The 17,536-nt window shown below is 35.2% G+C and overlaps 1 protein-coding gene across 1 annotated transcript; it reads right to left on the bottom strand.

The window, feature by feature from the left end:
- Positions 1-14,464: 14,464 nt before the first annotated feature.
- On the bottom strand, positions 14,465-16,573 carry LOC131168046 (small ribosomal subunit protein uS12-like). The gene is made up of 4 exons (XM_058127218.1): positions 16,339-16,573; positions 15,100-15,255; positions 14,871-14,997; positions 14,465-14,761 (listed from the first exon to the last, which is right to left on the bottom strand). The coding sequence occupies exons 1-4, from the start codon at positions 16,341-16,343 to the stop codon at positions 14,621-14,623; spliced, it is 429 nt and encodes a 142-aa protein (XP_057983201.1). The 5' UTR covers positions 16,344-16,573; the 3' UTR covers positions 14,465-14,620.
- Positions 16,574-17,536: the final 963 nt, after the last annotated feature.

The raw sequence follows: 17,536 nt of genomic DNA, 5'->3' as shown, positions 1-17,536 counted from the left end.
TTGGGAATAAAGATTCATTCGCTTGGATTAATTAAAACACTGAAAATTTCAAACTGAGCAAGGAGTCAGTCGACTAGGAACAATGAGTCAGTTGCCTGGGTCCTCTCGGGTTCTCTCAAAATCAGTCTATTTATTTGTCAGTCGCTTGGATTGACTTTGTTAGTTGTCTGGACAAACAAAAAAAAAAAAACTTGATTTTTTATTTTGTTTCCAATTTCTTTTTGCTCTTTTTCTTTCCCCAAAATAATTTAAGAATTTTGAAAAATATTTTTCAAGATTTTTCAAAACATGGTCTCTAAGTCAATGAGTTTCCTAATGAGCTTCAAATTCAATCAAATTATCATTTGAATGAAGTATTTACATAGAAACTCTCTTAAGATTTAATTCTATTCTAAGCTTGGAGTCTTCATACTTGTCATTTGTTTAGTCCATCTTGCCTCTGAGCTTCAATTCTCTAAGCTTTCATCGAGGTGTCTTTGGAATATGTTTTTTGAGCTTTCATTTCTTTTTCATGTATTCTTGCAATGTGCTTTGTGATAACTTTGAACTTGAGCTTAAAATCCCGATTCCTGAAATATCATCACTTTCAATAAAACATGTTAAATTACCTTTTATTTGTTATCATCAAAACATGATTAGTAAGTCATGTTAGGCCAACACTAGTAAATGTACTGGTCGATTGGCCAAAAAGTGAAATTCAAATTTTATGAGATTCGGATGACTGAGGAAACGTAGTTCAAAAACTGGTTGAATGACTAAGTTTCGTAAAATTTTGACTTCTAACCAAAGGCATGGTCAGTCGATTGAGCTGATTTTAACGTGCTTTGGTCGGTCGACCAAGGTCAGTGAAAACCTATGCTTTTACCCTGATTTTGACCTTAAAAATTTCAACCCTATGGGTATAAGTATGGCATTTTAAGTAAAGGGTTTTCTATGAAAATTTTCATTCCCTAAGGTCAGTTTATGGTCGATTGCGCTTAGCAGCATATCACGTGGAGCATAGAGTATTACAGACCAAATATAAACTAAATGCAATTACAAATCAAATAATATAAATATCTTCTTCTTCTTTGCTCTCTGATTCTTTGTGGAGTATGCCAAACAATATGTTCTTTACGTCCTACATGCTTCCATTTCTCTTTTTCCTCATGTGTGTGTTGAATCATAAACCTGTTCAAACACTAAATACACACATGAGATACGAGTGGTTTGTCATAATAAAAACGGGATAGGACTCAAAAAATTAACAGAAAACACTAAACTTGAACTAAATTGGTTGCCAATAGAATTCTAATTTTGATTAAAATTCAATGGACATGCCGAGCTAAATGCAATTGTCATACATGATGCAGTAACTGCAGATTTGGTGCCAGTTTTTAAACTAAGTTCAAAAGAGTCAATTTTTTTTTTCAAAAATATTTTCAAAGGTCTCATATAAAGACCATGCTTATTCAAGTGAGATGCCTTGAGTTGAATTGTGGAGACTATACAAACATTCTTTTGAAACCCCTATTCTAGTTGATCCGCTAATAGACAAGGTTAGGTTAGTTTCAATGCCTAAAATTATGCACAATATGTTTAGGTTTCAAGTCTCTTCAACAACACTGTCCCAAGCTTGGCCTATCGAACATTTATCCCATGCCTCATCCCAAACAACGGCTTCTTCTGATAAGATTTAAAAATTTGCTGAGCTACTCATTTGGTTTTTCAACCAAGCTTTTCTTCCCTTTCAATTTTATCCTTTCTCTTTTGCTTTCTTTTTTATTTAATGACTTTGGTGCCCTTTGATGCCATTTATGATTTCAAAAAAAGTTGGCACTGATTAGCCTACATTATCTATGCTTGTTCAATGCCGAACAATACCATATGTTGCTCATCATTCATCGTAAATTCTTCAGAATACTGTAACCTTAGATTAAAGTTGTGAATATAACATTGTTTCATCGATCTTTGTGTGTGAAAAAGAAAACTCTTTTGAGCATCCTTGCTAAGTCTATCGGCATCGAGGTGCTTTTAATGACATGAGTCAGACATAGGTCAAGTTTGGCTCAAGAACCCCAATAGTATCCTTGCCCCTAGTAACTCAAGGAATTTTATCTAAACTTGAGGAAATTTTGACCGAACTTGTTGTTTGAAGACCACAAGTTGCCTACATACCTATTTTGGATCATGTCATAACGTAGTTCAGGGCTCAATGTCCTGATTTGACAACTTAATTGAGACAATGCAAATAGAACAATCGGGCTAGGACTTTTGTTAGGATTGTAAGGTAAGCTTAGGTTAGGGGCTATAGAAGAAAAGGATTGAAAGTCTCAAATCTCTTTTGATTTAAGGTTTTGAGCTGGTCAAAAGATCACATTTGAAGGGCTTGCTAGTATTCTTTTCAATTACCATTTGGAATTTTCCTCTCCTTTGCTTCACCTTTTTACACTTGTGAGTATACTTTTATTCATCTTTTTTTGTTTGCACATTCTCATTTTCATTTTGACTCTTTATCTTTTCCATTCTTTTCTTTTGATTATTTGTTCACTGTTGCTCCTTTTCTTATCAATAACCTCAAAACTCTCCTAGTGTGGGAGGTGATTATGACATGTCATGAAGAAAAAAGTGCATGACTCAATTGAGCTTATCAAAGGATTATATTCAACAAGATAGCTGAAAAATGACATGCCTTCATGTTGGCATTCGCCAATGCCTCAATTGAATTGTCATTTACTAGGGGCCCTAAACCCAAAGATGTTCTAATTTACTAACTTTGGAAGGAATTGATTTACTTATTTAGGTTTAATAGGTTAACAATTGAATGAATAATTCAGCAAGGAGGCTCTTTTAAGGATTCACTGATCGACCAAACAATGGCCACGTGTCTTTGGCCCAAAAACCAACAATTTAACTCAAAGACAAATTCTCACACACACAAATTTAATATGACAAAGTTTAATTTATTTCACACATAGCCCTACAAAGCTTAAGTCTACATTATTCTTGTCCATGCTTGTAAGTAGCAATGCTCGAGAAATTGTCTTCTTGGCTTTCTTCAATCCTTCACATGGTGAAGCTTTCTACAAGATTTTGTCTTCCTTTCATAAAGCTTCATTAAATTCTTCTTCTAACAGATGAGCTTTTTCCTTCTTTTTTTTTCTAAATCAAAACTCAAATCAGTTTCCCTAACTTGAGTAAAGTCATTATCCTTAATCCTGCAAGAATATATAACATAGTACAACACATGCAAAATAATAGTCATTGATGCAACATGAGACTAAGTATGCACTATTCATTCAAAATAACTGTGAAAGTACTTCTTTTCATTTCAACTTTTTTTTTTTTGCACGAGATAATCCCCCATTATTACAATTTTGAAAAAGAAGAAGCAATATGACAATTGATGCTAAACCATGAATTCAATTGAAAAACCCATATCACATTTTTTCTTGTTGCAAATTTACAAAACAACATTGATGTGTTCCTAAAATATGCTTATTTAGGCTCCCATTTACCTATGTCATGTCTTGATTTATTCCTCGATTATCACTTCTTATCATTGTTCGGAGTTACACATGGTATGTTTGATGTTTCAAGTAATTGGAGCTTTAAGCAATGTAAAGAGTCAATGAAGCATCTTGGAAGCACAAGACTAGACCAAGTGCTCAACTAGATCTATAAGGCCTAGATTCAACAAAAGCAACATGTCCTTGATCAACCATATGGTGCGACCAAGTAATCACAAGGGGCGACCAGGTTGAGATAGAAGACTCCAAAGTATTGGTTAACAACAAGATTCGTAGAGACCCTCGACCATGGCGCAACCAGGAGACCTTGGACATGCGACCAGGCCTACAATGCCATCAGCTAAACAAAGAAGAAATTGAGGATTTTCCAGAATGTGTCGACTAGGGCACAAGGAGGAGAACTTGGCAGTGTGACCAGGTCGATAGCGATTGAGTTCATAAATCTACTTCGTGAGATTTTTGGCGAATGTTTCCTGATTTGATTTTCAGCATTTGTAAACCCTAATGGGTATAAAATGAAACTCAAATAGATGATTAAGGGTTCCCTTCGAGGTTTCGCTAGTCCCCTTTTGGTTCTTCGAGGCTCCTTTGAGTTCCCTCGAGTTCCTTTTGGTGACGTTTAGATTAGTTTTCTTTTAATCGTCAATTTACATTGCTTTGTTTAATTTCGAATAGCAAGTTTAATTGTATTTCCATTCCTACTTTGTTTCAATTTCGAATTTCAATAAAAGTTGTGCTTTCATTTGCGTTCTTCATTATCTTGTCTTTATGTTTGATTTCATGCACAATGAATAGCTAATTTACTTGATTCACTAGTTGTGATGAAACTCTAGGCCAGAACAACAAAGCTAGGATTCAGTCAATTGTGTGTAATAGGGTACGGTTGTTGGTAAGGAATCTATGTTTGCTAGATAGGGTATACCCTGTTCTTTTGATCGTGCTCCGGATGATTGGTGCAAACCCAGCTACACTATGCTACTCGAGAAAATTACTTGACCATTGAAACCCTAGTATGAATAATTGATTGAACCTAATTATTGCGAACTAACAGCTTAAGGTGGATTCATAACCAAGGAATTGCTTTTCCATAAGAAGTTTAATTCAATTTTAATTTCTTTTGTAGTTTAAATAGAAAACCTAAATTCAACCTTTTCTTCTTGTTCTAGCATAGTAAACTAGGTTAACTTGGTAAACCGCTGCATTGAGTCCTTGAGATCGACACTCAACTTACTCATTATTCTACTGAACTTGGGATTAGTTAGGTTTATAAATTTTATCTTTGGTACTTATGTAGAGACCCAAACCCATATAAGTTGGGTTCGTCGACGAAGAAGTCACATTCGTCGACGAAGTCTTTCAGAGCCTCGTCGACGAAATTCAGAGCCTCGTCGACGAGCAAATACCGAGCAGGCCAGAGAAATGTCCAAAATTGGGTTCGGCGACGAAGGAATGGCTTCATCGATGAGTTGTGTGGCGGATTTGCTGACGAAGACGCCGCCTCGTTGACGAGTTTGACTCGGTCAAAGGCCCTATAAATATCCATTTTAATTACTTAGAAGCTAAGTTTCTCTCCAAACTCTCTCTCTCTCTCTCTCTCTCTCTCTCTCTCTCTCTCTCTCTCTCTCTCTCTCTCTCTCTCTCTACCAACGCAATATCTCTCTCTCGCTAAGGTTCTTCGTCGTTCAACATTTGTTTCTAAAAACAGAAGTTCCTGCGAGGATCCGAGGAGGAAGTTCTACAACTTTAGCGAATCAGATCGTTGTTTTGAGGATTTTCTGATTTTCCCAAAAATCGAGGTAAGGATCTAATTCCATTTTTGATTAAGCAGTTATAGAGTAGTCTAGATTTCAGAGAAGTTATGTTTTGTGGTTTTTAGGTTTCGAGGATCCCGGGCTGTCGGTTTGGACCGTTTCGTATGTGATTTCATTTTCGGGATTTAGGTAAAGGGAATTTGATTACAACAGTTATTTTTTGGAAAAACTAAACTACTAAAAAGTTAGGTTATGCTCATATGTATGATTTAACTATTTATTTTCTAAATTTCACCGAGTAGAAATGTCGGTTTTGCAATTTTTTTGTTTTTGGTAAAAATATGGATTTTGGCGTATTGACTCCAAATGTTTTAAAACTTCTTTATTTGGATTATTATGTATGTAAAAGATAACTGAATCTTTTATTTTTATGTAAAATTGTGTTTATTATATCATATGTTATTATATAGCGGATTTTTGTTTAAATTAATGTGACATGTGGATGAGATTGAACTTGTGAACATTTGATATTATTCATATGGATTATGGGAACGGAATTCCAACTTGTTGTACAGAAAACGTGGAAAACAGAGGCCGACTATACACCGAGTTGTATATGTGAAAAGAGAAAACCGAAAGGATATGTGCCGGTTTAAACCTGATATGGATATATAAGTTTGTGAAAATACTGGAATTGCACAGGTTATCATGTTTTGTTATAAATTGTATATATGATAAATGGAACCACAGCTTGTTACCAAAGGAGTTGAAAAATATTCTAGAGAAAAAAAAAGGGGGGGGGGGGGTTGAAAGATACTCCAATGTAAGAAGTTGAAAAAGTTTCATTAATGGAGGTGAAAGATACTCCCAATGGTAGGGAATTCCTTATCTGGAAGGGTACAACGCAACCACACATGAGGGATCAGTGTGGGTACATAAGATAGTCGACCTACGTGGAGTTAGTAAACTGCTGGTAAAAATAAACCAGGGGGCGGTCGGACTATAATAAATGCTCGGCAGGGTCTGCACGAACAAGACATTGTTAGAGGTATCAGTGCACAATCCGTGCCACGGGGTAAAATAGGCATTATATGTGATACAAAGCTGTTGGTCATCCTATATTCATATACATGATTTAAAAGCTAATATGGAAAAACGGTATTGTTTATATTGATACATGTGTAGTGCTTCAGTATTGAAAACCTTTGTCTTATACGTATGGATGCACGTTTTAAATTGAAATACTCATATGTGGTCACACATTGATTGTAATGTTTTCTTCATTACTGAGAGGTGTCTCACCCCATTATACAACCTTTGTTTTTAGGTCCATCAGGACGTCGGTCCTAGTAGCTAGAGGGACTGGGGAGATTGTTTTGGTTTAGCTTACGTAAGCGTTCAAATCATGTATTAAACTTAGATGAAGTTCCTTTTTGGAGGGTTGTAATAACATGTCATATTTTATGTTTGAATTTATGTACTTGAGGATGTAATAGTAAGCTCTGGTATAAGTCTAGAAGAAATCTCAATGAATGTTTATGTTTTTCCGTAACATTTACATTGTAATTATGTATGGTTTACACTCGTATGTCCCTATTTAGGGCAGGTTGTCTATGTATCTTGAACAGGTACAGGTATTTTGTATTCGGGTTAACGGTGCTGGTCCGTATAAAGGGTCGGGTCGATATATTACTTTTGAGCAAACTTGAATCCTAATCTTGTTTGTGCTTACATTTGAAAAATATTGTGTTGAGATTTTCTCTTTGAGATTCAAAGTTCCTTTGATTAAATATAGATTTTATTTGTTTTAAATCAAAGGTAATTACTCTCACGTATACACATATATATACACTGTTATTGAGAGCTAAAATAGTGTTTTTAGCAAATCTCACTTGAGCATTAAATCTTATCTTCTGTGAGTGCATGTATTTTAGATCGTAATTTTGTACAAATCTGCTTGTGCTAGAAGCATTGAAATTGTATACGAAATTGTGTTGATTATCTGTTGTATTCTAGGTGTGGCCTAAGGGGGTGATAATTTAGCCCGTAAGGATTGATTGTAAAGGTTGAGGTCAGCCCTGGTAATTTGACCTGATGTTGTATATGGTGCCGCTCCACCCGTTAAGTGAGCATTAGTGAAATCTTCAAACTTGCGAGCTAAAGGCGGGGACGTAGGCAATATTGGTCGAACCTCAATAACATATCGTGTGTGCATTATTTTATATTTCAACATATTATATTTATTCGTGCATTTGGTATTTACTTAGAAAGACTTTAGGTTGTGTATTACTACTGCTAGCTTAGCTAACCAAGGAAGAATAATTTTTAAATATCTAATTCACCCCCCCCCCCCCTCCTTGCGATTACACCAAAGTCAATAGTTTCTCTAGGGTTATCATGAGGCATGATGTTCATGACTCTCTTTGTGATGTTTATGCCCAACTTGATGGCACAATGATTTAAGCACATAGGGTCGTGCATCATAGCTACCTCCAATTGTGATAGGCACTACCAAGGGAGGTTGGACCTTCAAAGGTGTAAGCTTATGTGATGATAATGGATCCTTATCCTAGGCTAAATCTGATTTTGTTGGATCAATCTGCACCCTTTTTCCCTATATCCATCATTGTTAGCACCTCCATCAATTTACTCATTTGTTCCTTAAGGATCTTGATGTCTTAACTAACTTCTTAATTTCGAAATTTTTTCTAACTTAGATGATCGACTCTTAGTATAATCTCCCATAATCTTCACTTTAAATCAAGTATTCTTTAGTGACAAGAATGACTTGATTGGCCAAAATTAGAAGCAAACTGAACCTTTTCTAAAAAGAGTATAATGAATGGGATGATTATGCATGAAAATGATATGTAGATGCATGAAATGCATATGAAACTGCCAAGTTTCTAAGACAAATTTAAGTAGATTCCTAGAAGGTGAAGATCTTTATAGGTAGTTGACATGGTTCACAAATGCAACTTCTTAGCAGGCTTAGTATGGATTAGGATTTTACTATGCATATGAGTGATCTCATAAGTAGGTGAATGCTCGAATGCATTCACAAAAAATGATTAAAAGATTAAATGAGCTTGCATACTTGCACTTGCATGAACGAAGGAAATACTCCCATATGAGATAAGGGGAGAAATGTTAAGAGAATAAATGATGGAATTGGGGTTCCCCTCATACTCAAAGCCTCTGGATGTACAAATGGATGGAAGTTCATACTTCGAGTTAGTAAATGTGCGAAAGAGAAAGTGCTTATATGATATGTCAATGTAAAGGGGGCTTTCCTAAGAATGAATAAGAGGGATGCATGATCTCAAACGAGGCAGAGAGAAATGTACTAAATGATGGATGCTTATCTACTCAGCGACTGGGTGATTGAAAGATCCTAAGCAGATCCTAAAGGTGACTTAAGGTGATTCCTTAAATTGAGGCTCATTTATAAGGTTATGATAAGGTTCTTTCTAAATGGATGCTTGCCCGAAGTGCAGGAAACTGAATGTACAAGTGCATAAGGGTGTTCACATCGAAAGAAATGAAAAAGCTGCTCAAGAAATAGTGACCTGATCAAATCACATGATCATCTCCAAATGGATATAGAACTCAATTAAATAAGAGCAAATAGAGAAATTTCTTGTATTGAAGGAAAGGAAACCATGATGAAGAAGTTATTTGGAGAGATGGGAGGAAGACCTTAAGATTGGCAATGATTTGCTACTTGGAATTTACAATGGACAACGAGAATGAAACTGCCTATACAAGCTATTGAGCAACCGATAAAGAAATAAACATTGGAAGACTATGTTTTGGACCTTATTCAAGGAGATGGGATGATATGCAGAAAAAGCTCTATGCATGCCTTATTGCAAGGTTTTAAAAAAATGGGAAAAAAACATGTACAATAATGAAAACAAACATAAATGGAAAAAACTATACAAAAGGGAACAAAAATGATAAAATTGTACAATAGGGTCTACTAAGAAGGATGAGCTTTTGTCCCTAGAAGGTCGATCTCATAATAAATGGGGTTGCACATTGTGGCTCCATCTTGGGGTTGGGACTTCTACAGTTTACTATGTGAGGTTTTTCTCTAACTCTAAGGATGATATGTTCCCAGTCTACTTCTACATGAACAAAAGGTTTGTAGGCTCCCATCCTTACCCATTACAGGAGATAGTGGACAAGAAAGATCCTAGATGGAATGATTCACACACCTATTAGGAGACTCTTACCTTTTAGGGACTAATGTTACTTAATTCCATACTAATCCTAAGGACCTAAAGAATACAGCGTAGGTGTAAATCTCGTGTAACTTATGTAAGAGAAAACTTACAGAAACCCCATAACTCATAAGTAGCCAAAGAATTATAGCACATAATTTCTTTATTATATGCATATCTACAAACAACAACAAAAGCACACAAGTTATTACTGAATAAACATAAGTCATGATCGATTAATTTCAAGGTAATCAGAGGCTAATCCCTGGCTCGATTCTCTAAAATGTCCCCAGGGAAGTCACCAATCTCTCACAATGTCCTGAAGGAGCTAAATGAGAAAATACTTGCAATATACCTTTTTAATCTAGTTAGAACTAAAGAGACTTTCTGCTCTAATGATATGTTTTAAGTTTGGGCTTTTCTCCAAGTGTTGACCATTACTTGGATGTCCACATATCCTTTCTATTTTTGGCGAGTTAATCATCAAAGTGTATTAGAGAAGGAAATCTAAAGTACAATGATAGCATACAAAGAAGCAAATAACCAGAGTTTAGAAACAAAAGTACTAAAAGAAAATAAATAAAAATAATATTGAGTGTATGGTCATGGTGTTCTAGTAGGATTTCCAATATGCAAATCTTCATAAGCTACCAATTGAACTCATCAATGATAACAAATAGTTGAAAGTGGAGATATTGTATGATAAGAAAATTAGGGAAACATTTTTGATAGTTGATGCATTTCAATTACTAGAAGTTGTAGTTATAATAAAATCCTTTACACACATGTTGACAAAGATAAAATTTGTACAATAAAAGCGGAGAAACAAATGGAGGTATAGTAATGCCGATGAAGTTGTGGAAGTAGTTGGCAACATTGGTGGGTGTAGGCATCAATAAAATGACCATGATGGAAAGTTTGAATTCGAGCGAGGATACTGCATCCATCAAGGTGCAATAACCTTCTCTTTTTACTAGCACCATGCAAAAAAATAGTGAAGACGTCAACATGAGATTATTATACTTGTGCTAACCAATTAGATTGACTGTTGATTGTTGATGATGCAATGTATGATGAATAACACAGCTGACCTTTATATGTGTATCAACAATTGTTGCATGTGGTTGTTTCGAATCAGATAACAAGAATTGTGATGAATCCGTAGATACCAAAGAATCAATGATACTTGAGAAAATATGTCTTCAAAACTTAAGAAGTCTTATTAAGAGAGAAGAAAAGAGTGCAGTTAGTCATTCAACTAGCATTTGATTGCCTAAATAGGAAGTACGTAAAGTTAGGTCAAGTATATAAGTCCAGCATTAGTATAGTTCCAGGCTAAATACTTCATTGTTTCCTCATGTTGGTAACAAATCGGACAAGGAGCGTATTAGCCAAAGTGGCGTTAATCCAACATGTTTCAGATTGCTAAAATGCCCATGAAAATTTTTCATAAAAACAATTTTGATTATGGGTAGTGGGGATAATGACCATAATTGAGACCAAATATGTAAGAGTATTGATGAAAAAGCCAAAATTGATTATTTATAGAAACATATTAGACGTGAATCATTTTATTAGAGTAGTTGCCATTAGACTTTGAGAACCAAACTAGATGACCCAGGGAGTGAATGGTGAGACTCTCTTATAATAGCCCATTATTTATCAAATCCTAGGGTCAAGCAGCTCTAAGTTGGTGGCATAGTTAATAAAAACATTGAGCATAGGATAATATCACTCAATATTCGGTGACCAATTCATAGTATTTCCATCCAAAGAGCAGGCATGATAATGAACTTGTAGTTGTAGTCACCTCAAGAAGCCTATTGGGCTAATTGTGTCAAGTAATTTGAAATTTGAAATCATGAAAACCTAAGCAACCAACCAATTTCAAATAGGGTAAGACATTTCAAGAAAGCCAAAAGCCAATACATTTTTACTCCGCACCCAAAACTGAGTGCAAATTCTTTGCTAACATCATGTAAACAAGTAAAGCGTGCAAGATAGACTTATCAAGATTTCACGTCTTGCAAGTGATAGCAATGTAGTCTTCCAACCCCATAATTTAGTGTTTTAATATGAGTATCGAATCATGGATACACCAAGATATCTAATGAGTGATAGAATCCTTTTAACCTTAATTTGGAGTTGAAATAATTTTTTAAAATCTAGTGGGCATGCTAGGACTAAAGAAATTTTCTATTTCTTTAAATTAACCACTTGGCCAACAAGGTTACCATGAGTTTGCAAAATCTTTGTCAAACAAGATCGCTTTAAAACTTTTGTAGGATATATGTGTGTGTTTGTGTGTAAACATCATGAATGAATCATAGAGAATTCTATTTCTGAGTTCGTCCCACATAGTAAAGGATGGGTGCTTATATACACAATTGGACTCAAGACCTAATAGTCTAAACTTTTGGATCAACTTGTTGCTCACCGATGTATATCAAGCCTATTGATGAAGACTCCCTCGGTCCTAACAAATGGTATCAAAGTTGATGATTTGAATTGAATTCAAGTGTTCATGCATGTGTTAATACGAATATTGACCATAGAGGAGTTAAAGATACTACAAATGCTAATCTCGCGGATGAGTGACTTCCATTATTTCATGCTCTTTATTATGATTGAGTAATGACTCCTAATTGATTGTATGACAAGTAATGACTTTCGTTGAAAGGGGAGTTGATACTACAAATGCTAATCTCGTTGATGAGTGACTCCCACTATTTCATGCTCTTTATTATGATTGAGCAATGACTCCTAATTGATTGTATGACAAGTAATGACTTTCGTTGAAAGGGGAGTTTTTAGAACTCACAAGTGGAAGGTACCCATGAAGACTCTCCTCATCCTAAAAAATCAAATGGTTGACAACAGTAATATAATGCACAATCAAAATGTTATACAAAGTGCATTTCCCTATTCTAGCAATAAATATAGAGCATATGTATATAGAATGCGAACAAGGTATACAGAATGCAAGTAAGGTGATAATAGGTCCCCTCCATGAAGCCCATAGAAGCAAAGCAAAAGGTGGAGAACCCTCGACTCCAACTTGTTTAAACAGAGTGCTAACACATTGTGGGAAAAATTGGGTGCAACATGGGGTGGGAGAGGGAACAATTATTAAGGTTTCCCTCCAAATATATATAGGCCTTGCTCAACCCAAACTTTAAATCCACCAAATAACAGAGCATTCATTTTTGTTTTAATGAATGGTTCCAAGAATTTCATGAGCAAGAAGGCTTTTATTAAAAATAACTTAACCCAGTAAAAAGGCAGTATGGTTAGAGATATAGTTATAATAGGTTTAAAATGATTGACAAGAACTTTGAAGATAATTTTGCAAAAGGACATTATAAAGGCTAATAGGGCATATGAGAAGTGTGTGGGATTAGAGGTCTTAGTTCTTCAGGAAAATTATGTGGCCTTAACAAGCTAACGACCAATTTTGTAGAAGTCCTTAAACAGTAACAAAAATGTTGATTAAACATTGCAACCAAACCATTTGGGCCTAGGGCGTTTAGCAATTCAAGTGAAACATTCCAGTTCTTACTCCGAAATAAGGAGGAATTCCAACTTCAAATATTGTTGGGTGACAAGGCTGCGCAGGGTAGATTCTCTGCCTCATGAATGTATGAAGCTCAATCATTTAAATGAGGGCTTTTGTAATACAGAAACATTAAATAATTCAGGGTCAACTGACTAAGCTGAGATTACTCAGAAATCCGAGTTCCATTAGTGTGTTGAAGCATTACAATGCAATTTGCAAAGGTTACACTTAATTTGCCAAGTGTTCATATTCTTAGAAATGTGACAGAATACAGCACACATACCATGGGAAAAATTATTTTCGAATTTAATGATTAAAAGCAACCAGTCATGCAAACACACATTTCCACAGTAAACTTTGAAAATAATCATTCTATTATTTCATGTTATGAATTCAAATATACTTTCTACATCTTTATTTACTTCCTTAATTTACTTATCGACAGAACTTGACTTCTTCATTCCTAATTTATCAAAACATTATATTATGATCATTCAGAAAACAAAAATGGTAGCTCATCCCTGATTTTTAACTTGATTTGCCTTCAACAGCAGACCCTTTGGAACTCCAAAAGTAAAATAATACACAAGTGCTTGTGTGCGTTGTGTAGAAAATTTCAAGCCATTTCAAACTGAACATGCATTGGCCAGTGAATCTAACTTTCTGATGGTCTAAAAGAGGGTAAACAAATGACAATTGGGAATCATTAGTCACCTACATTGGTCAAAAGAGGCAGGTGAAAATGGCTCCAGAAGGACCTATAAGTACAGTACACTTGAAACTTCAAGAGACATTCAAGAGAACAAGAATTATAAAAGGGAGCATAATATATCCTCCTTAGAAGATAAAAAATTTAAAATGGCAATGCCTGCCAATCCTAAAAAGACAGGCTCTTCTTGTAACCAATGCAAAATAACTTGCACTCAAGAAGACATAACAATTATGAGATCGCAAATTGATGCATTGTGCATGGTGTTTAGCAACCAAAGATATAATGAACTATAAATGGGCCAACTAAAAATTGTTTAGCAACCAAAGATATAATGAACTATAAATGGGCCAATTAAAAATCATACTAATTGATGGACATCTATGTTTGTAAAATGCTTAACATGTCAGACCGATAACATGAAATTCAAACAACAATATCTGATCAAACCAGATTTAGTGCTAACAAATAAAGCAACTACATGTTAGATAAAATCACCAGAATGCATCTGTTTGCAAATGAAATTATGCCAAAGCAGTCATTATAGCTCACCAAAGTTGTATTAAACCTGGCAATATTGAGGTTTGATTCCAGATAGATCGTGGTTACACTTTAGAAGCAGGCGCAAGGTGTGTGTGTGTGTGTGAGAGAGAGAGAAAGAGTGTGTGTGTGTGTGTGTGTGTGTGTGTGTGTGTGAGAGAGAGAGAGAGAGAGAGAGAATATCCTTGGATAAAAAAAATGTTCCAAATGTCAATACAAAATCTAGAAAACAGATGAAAGACAGGTTCACAAAAATCACTCATATAGCATGAAGAAACATTCTCAAAACCAGAACAAAGAAAATCTAGAACATGGGCTTCCACATAAGCTTAAGACCTTGGCTTCTCCTTCTTTTCTTTAAAGAGAGCCAAAAGAGAAACGCCAGATACCTTAACAACCTTAAATCTAACACCAGGAATATCTCCAACAGCATGCCCTTTGCGTCCAAAACCAGCAATCAACACCTCATCCTACATCGATCAGAAGCAATGTCATCATTCATGATTCACAATACAAATGGAAAAAGGATAATTGATGGTCTAAAGTAGGCCTGCTACACTGAACACAAAAAGAACTTACATTCTCTTCTATGTAGTTCAAACAACCATCATTGGGGACAAAAGCAGCAATCTTCTTCCCATTTTTAATTAGCTGAACTCTAGCGCATTTTCTAATAGCAGAGTTTGGCTGCTTAGCTTCAATACCTCTGCAAAGTTCAGTCAGCATTTGTCAGATTATCTATTTTATGTAGAAATTGTGGAATACAAGTTAAGTGAAAGCAATGGAAACATGGTGCTTGGAATCTTACATCTTCTCAAGAACAATGCCCTTAGCATGGGAAGATCCGGCAAAAGGTTTCTTCCATTCATTTCCAAGATGCGACTTCTTATATGCCTTATCAGCCCACCTCTGCAACCTACGATGGGACTTCAGCTTGCGACCAGCTCCCATTCCACGTGTCTTCCTGTGAGGCAGTAGCTACTCAGATTACAAACTCATCCATTCAAAAAAAATAAAAAAAGATACCAGCAAAATAAGACTTATTATGGTTTGCTTGATTGTCAAGACAGAAACTTGGCATCTCACTCACTATATCCACTCCAACCCAACTTGCTTTAACTTCTAGGGTTTAAGCTTTCATTACTATTTTTCCATGTTTTATTAGGAAAAAAATATTGTCATAGTAGGAACAGATGTGTCTGTTGTCAAGATTGTGCTTACATGCAGATTTCTTATGGACTAACTGGAGCAAACTACTCGTGAAATAATTGGATAAATTACCTTCCAAAGCTAGTAGGAACATCATTTAGGCTCACAAAGTCCATTTGACATATATCAATAGGAAAATAAACTACATTTATTTACATTTTAATTGTCTCCAAGCAGGATGCAATCAAATCAACACACTTGACTGCACAAATAACCAGGAAAAAGTACTGCTTTGGACGGTGATTTGCTCCATAGACTCCACTCATCTAGAGCTTATATCACACAAAACTAGTTTTCTAACAAAGACAGGCAAGACAGAAGGCTACCTTTCTCAAGAACAACTTTACATAACCAAAAAAAGAGTGGAAAAAAAAACTAAAGAATGGGGAATAGACATCATCATTTGTTTCAATCGCCACATGAAACAATCATGAACAATTAAATAAGTAATTAAAGGTTTATCCTGAATCCTGAGTACATAATCAATACGCGAGAAAGACTACTTCGCTTGCTTTGGTAATACAGAATCTGGCTTTTTAATTAAACGCGAGAAAAATAACTCAAAGACAGCAAATTTTCTTTTCGAAATACAACCACGGGGTTTAATCGAGGTGAAAATTTCAGTTCCCTAAAAAACCAAGCAACACAAAACACAACATTCAAAAATAATATTTCTTCTCCAACATTCATCGACGTAACAACACAATATCTCAGCGTCGATTAACAATCAAGAAATTATACTCTACAACAGTACTCTTGAACCTAACCGATCTTCGCTTATATCTAAACCAATAGAAAGATTAAATAGATGCATAAATCAAATGCTCATTATCATTACCCCATGGTGACTGAAAGCGGAGGTGCTTCGACTGCTAGGAGAGCTCGAGGGCTTCGAGAATGGAGCAGCAGCTAATAGCGAAAAACCTAACCCTAGAATGGAGGATGGTTTATTATATATGGATCCCGAGGGCGCTGGACTGCTCCAAGAGGTTGCTGCGCCTTCGGGCCTTCCTCTATCCAGTAAAGCAGGGCTACCGTTTGTTTTCGGGCCACGTTTGAGGCCCACACAAATTCGCAAATCTCTTGTTATTTTTGGACTTTGTTAGTTGAATGGGCCTAAGGCACCACGGAACGAGGGAGGCCCGGCCCAGCTCAGGCACAGCCCATCCCCGTTTGCACTTTTTTATTATTTTTTTATTTTTTATTTTTTTTTTCATAAAATTCACACCTCCATCCCAAAAAGCCTTTTCCTTGGTGATTCTATCAGACAAATCTTAAGAGCCTATTTTCATTTTACACATCTCATAAATGATCATGAATTTTCACTAATCATTCATCTTATTATCTTTTGGAATAGCCACTCATTATTCAACATTAATAAAATTATTAAACAATATTTAAATTTATACATAGTATTAAAGTACATATGCATAGATACATACAAATTCATCAAACTTGAGCAAAAGCCTAAAATTACATTAGTATTGGCGAGGGAATAAGCCCAAACCTAGGCCAACTAGCATAAAGAATAATTTAGTATATAGAGAAATCATAAATTAGTATAAAATAATTTCGAAAGTTATATATAATTTCTTTTTCTTAACTAGTGATATCTAGGTCCTGTTGATCCCAGCTAATCTATGGGGCAAAGAATTCATCCATTAATTCCCCACCCTCTTATTAACAAACATTGGTAAATTTTTAGATGACAACTTTGAATAAATAAAGTTAGTAGGTCCTTAATTATATTAATTAAAATGTCAGGATTCAAATTTTTAGGGCTTTAGTTTTGCATTTGAGATTATACCTTAGTATTTGAGTGGGAAAAGGTTGAGAGACGAAACTATTATCTCAGTGAATTAGTTGAGTATTCAAAGGGCCTTAGATACCATCGTTCTAGAAAGAAAAAAAAAATGTACCAATTAAAAGAGCATAGATTAAAACATATTTTGCATAGTAAAAAAAAAATGTACCAAAGTGGGAGCCTTTCAAGACTATATGCATTTTTTGCATGGTATATTTGTCATCATCAAAAA

This window comes from Malania oleifera, chromosome 11, assembly GCF_029873635.1.
Source record: "Malania oleifera isolate guangnan ecotype guangnan chromosome 11, ASM2987363v1, whole genome shotgun sequence".
Lineage (NCBI taxonomy): Eukaryota > Viridiplantae > Streptophyta > Magnoliopsida > Santalales > Ximeniaceae > Malania > Malania oleifera.
The sequence above is the reverse complement of the archived record's forward strand: the minus strand, read 5'-3'. Positions and strand labels throughout refer to the sequence as shown.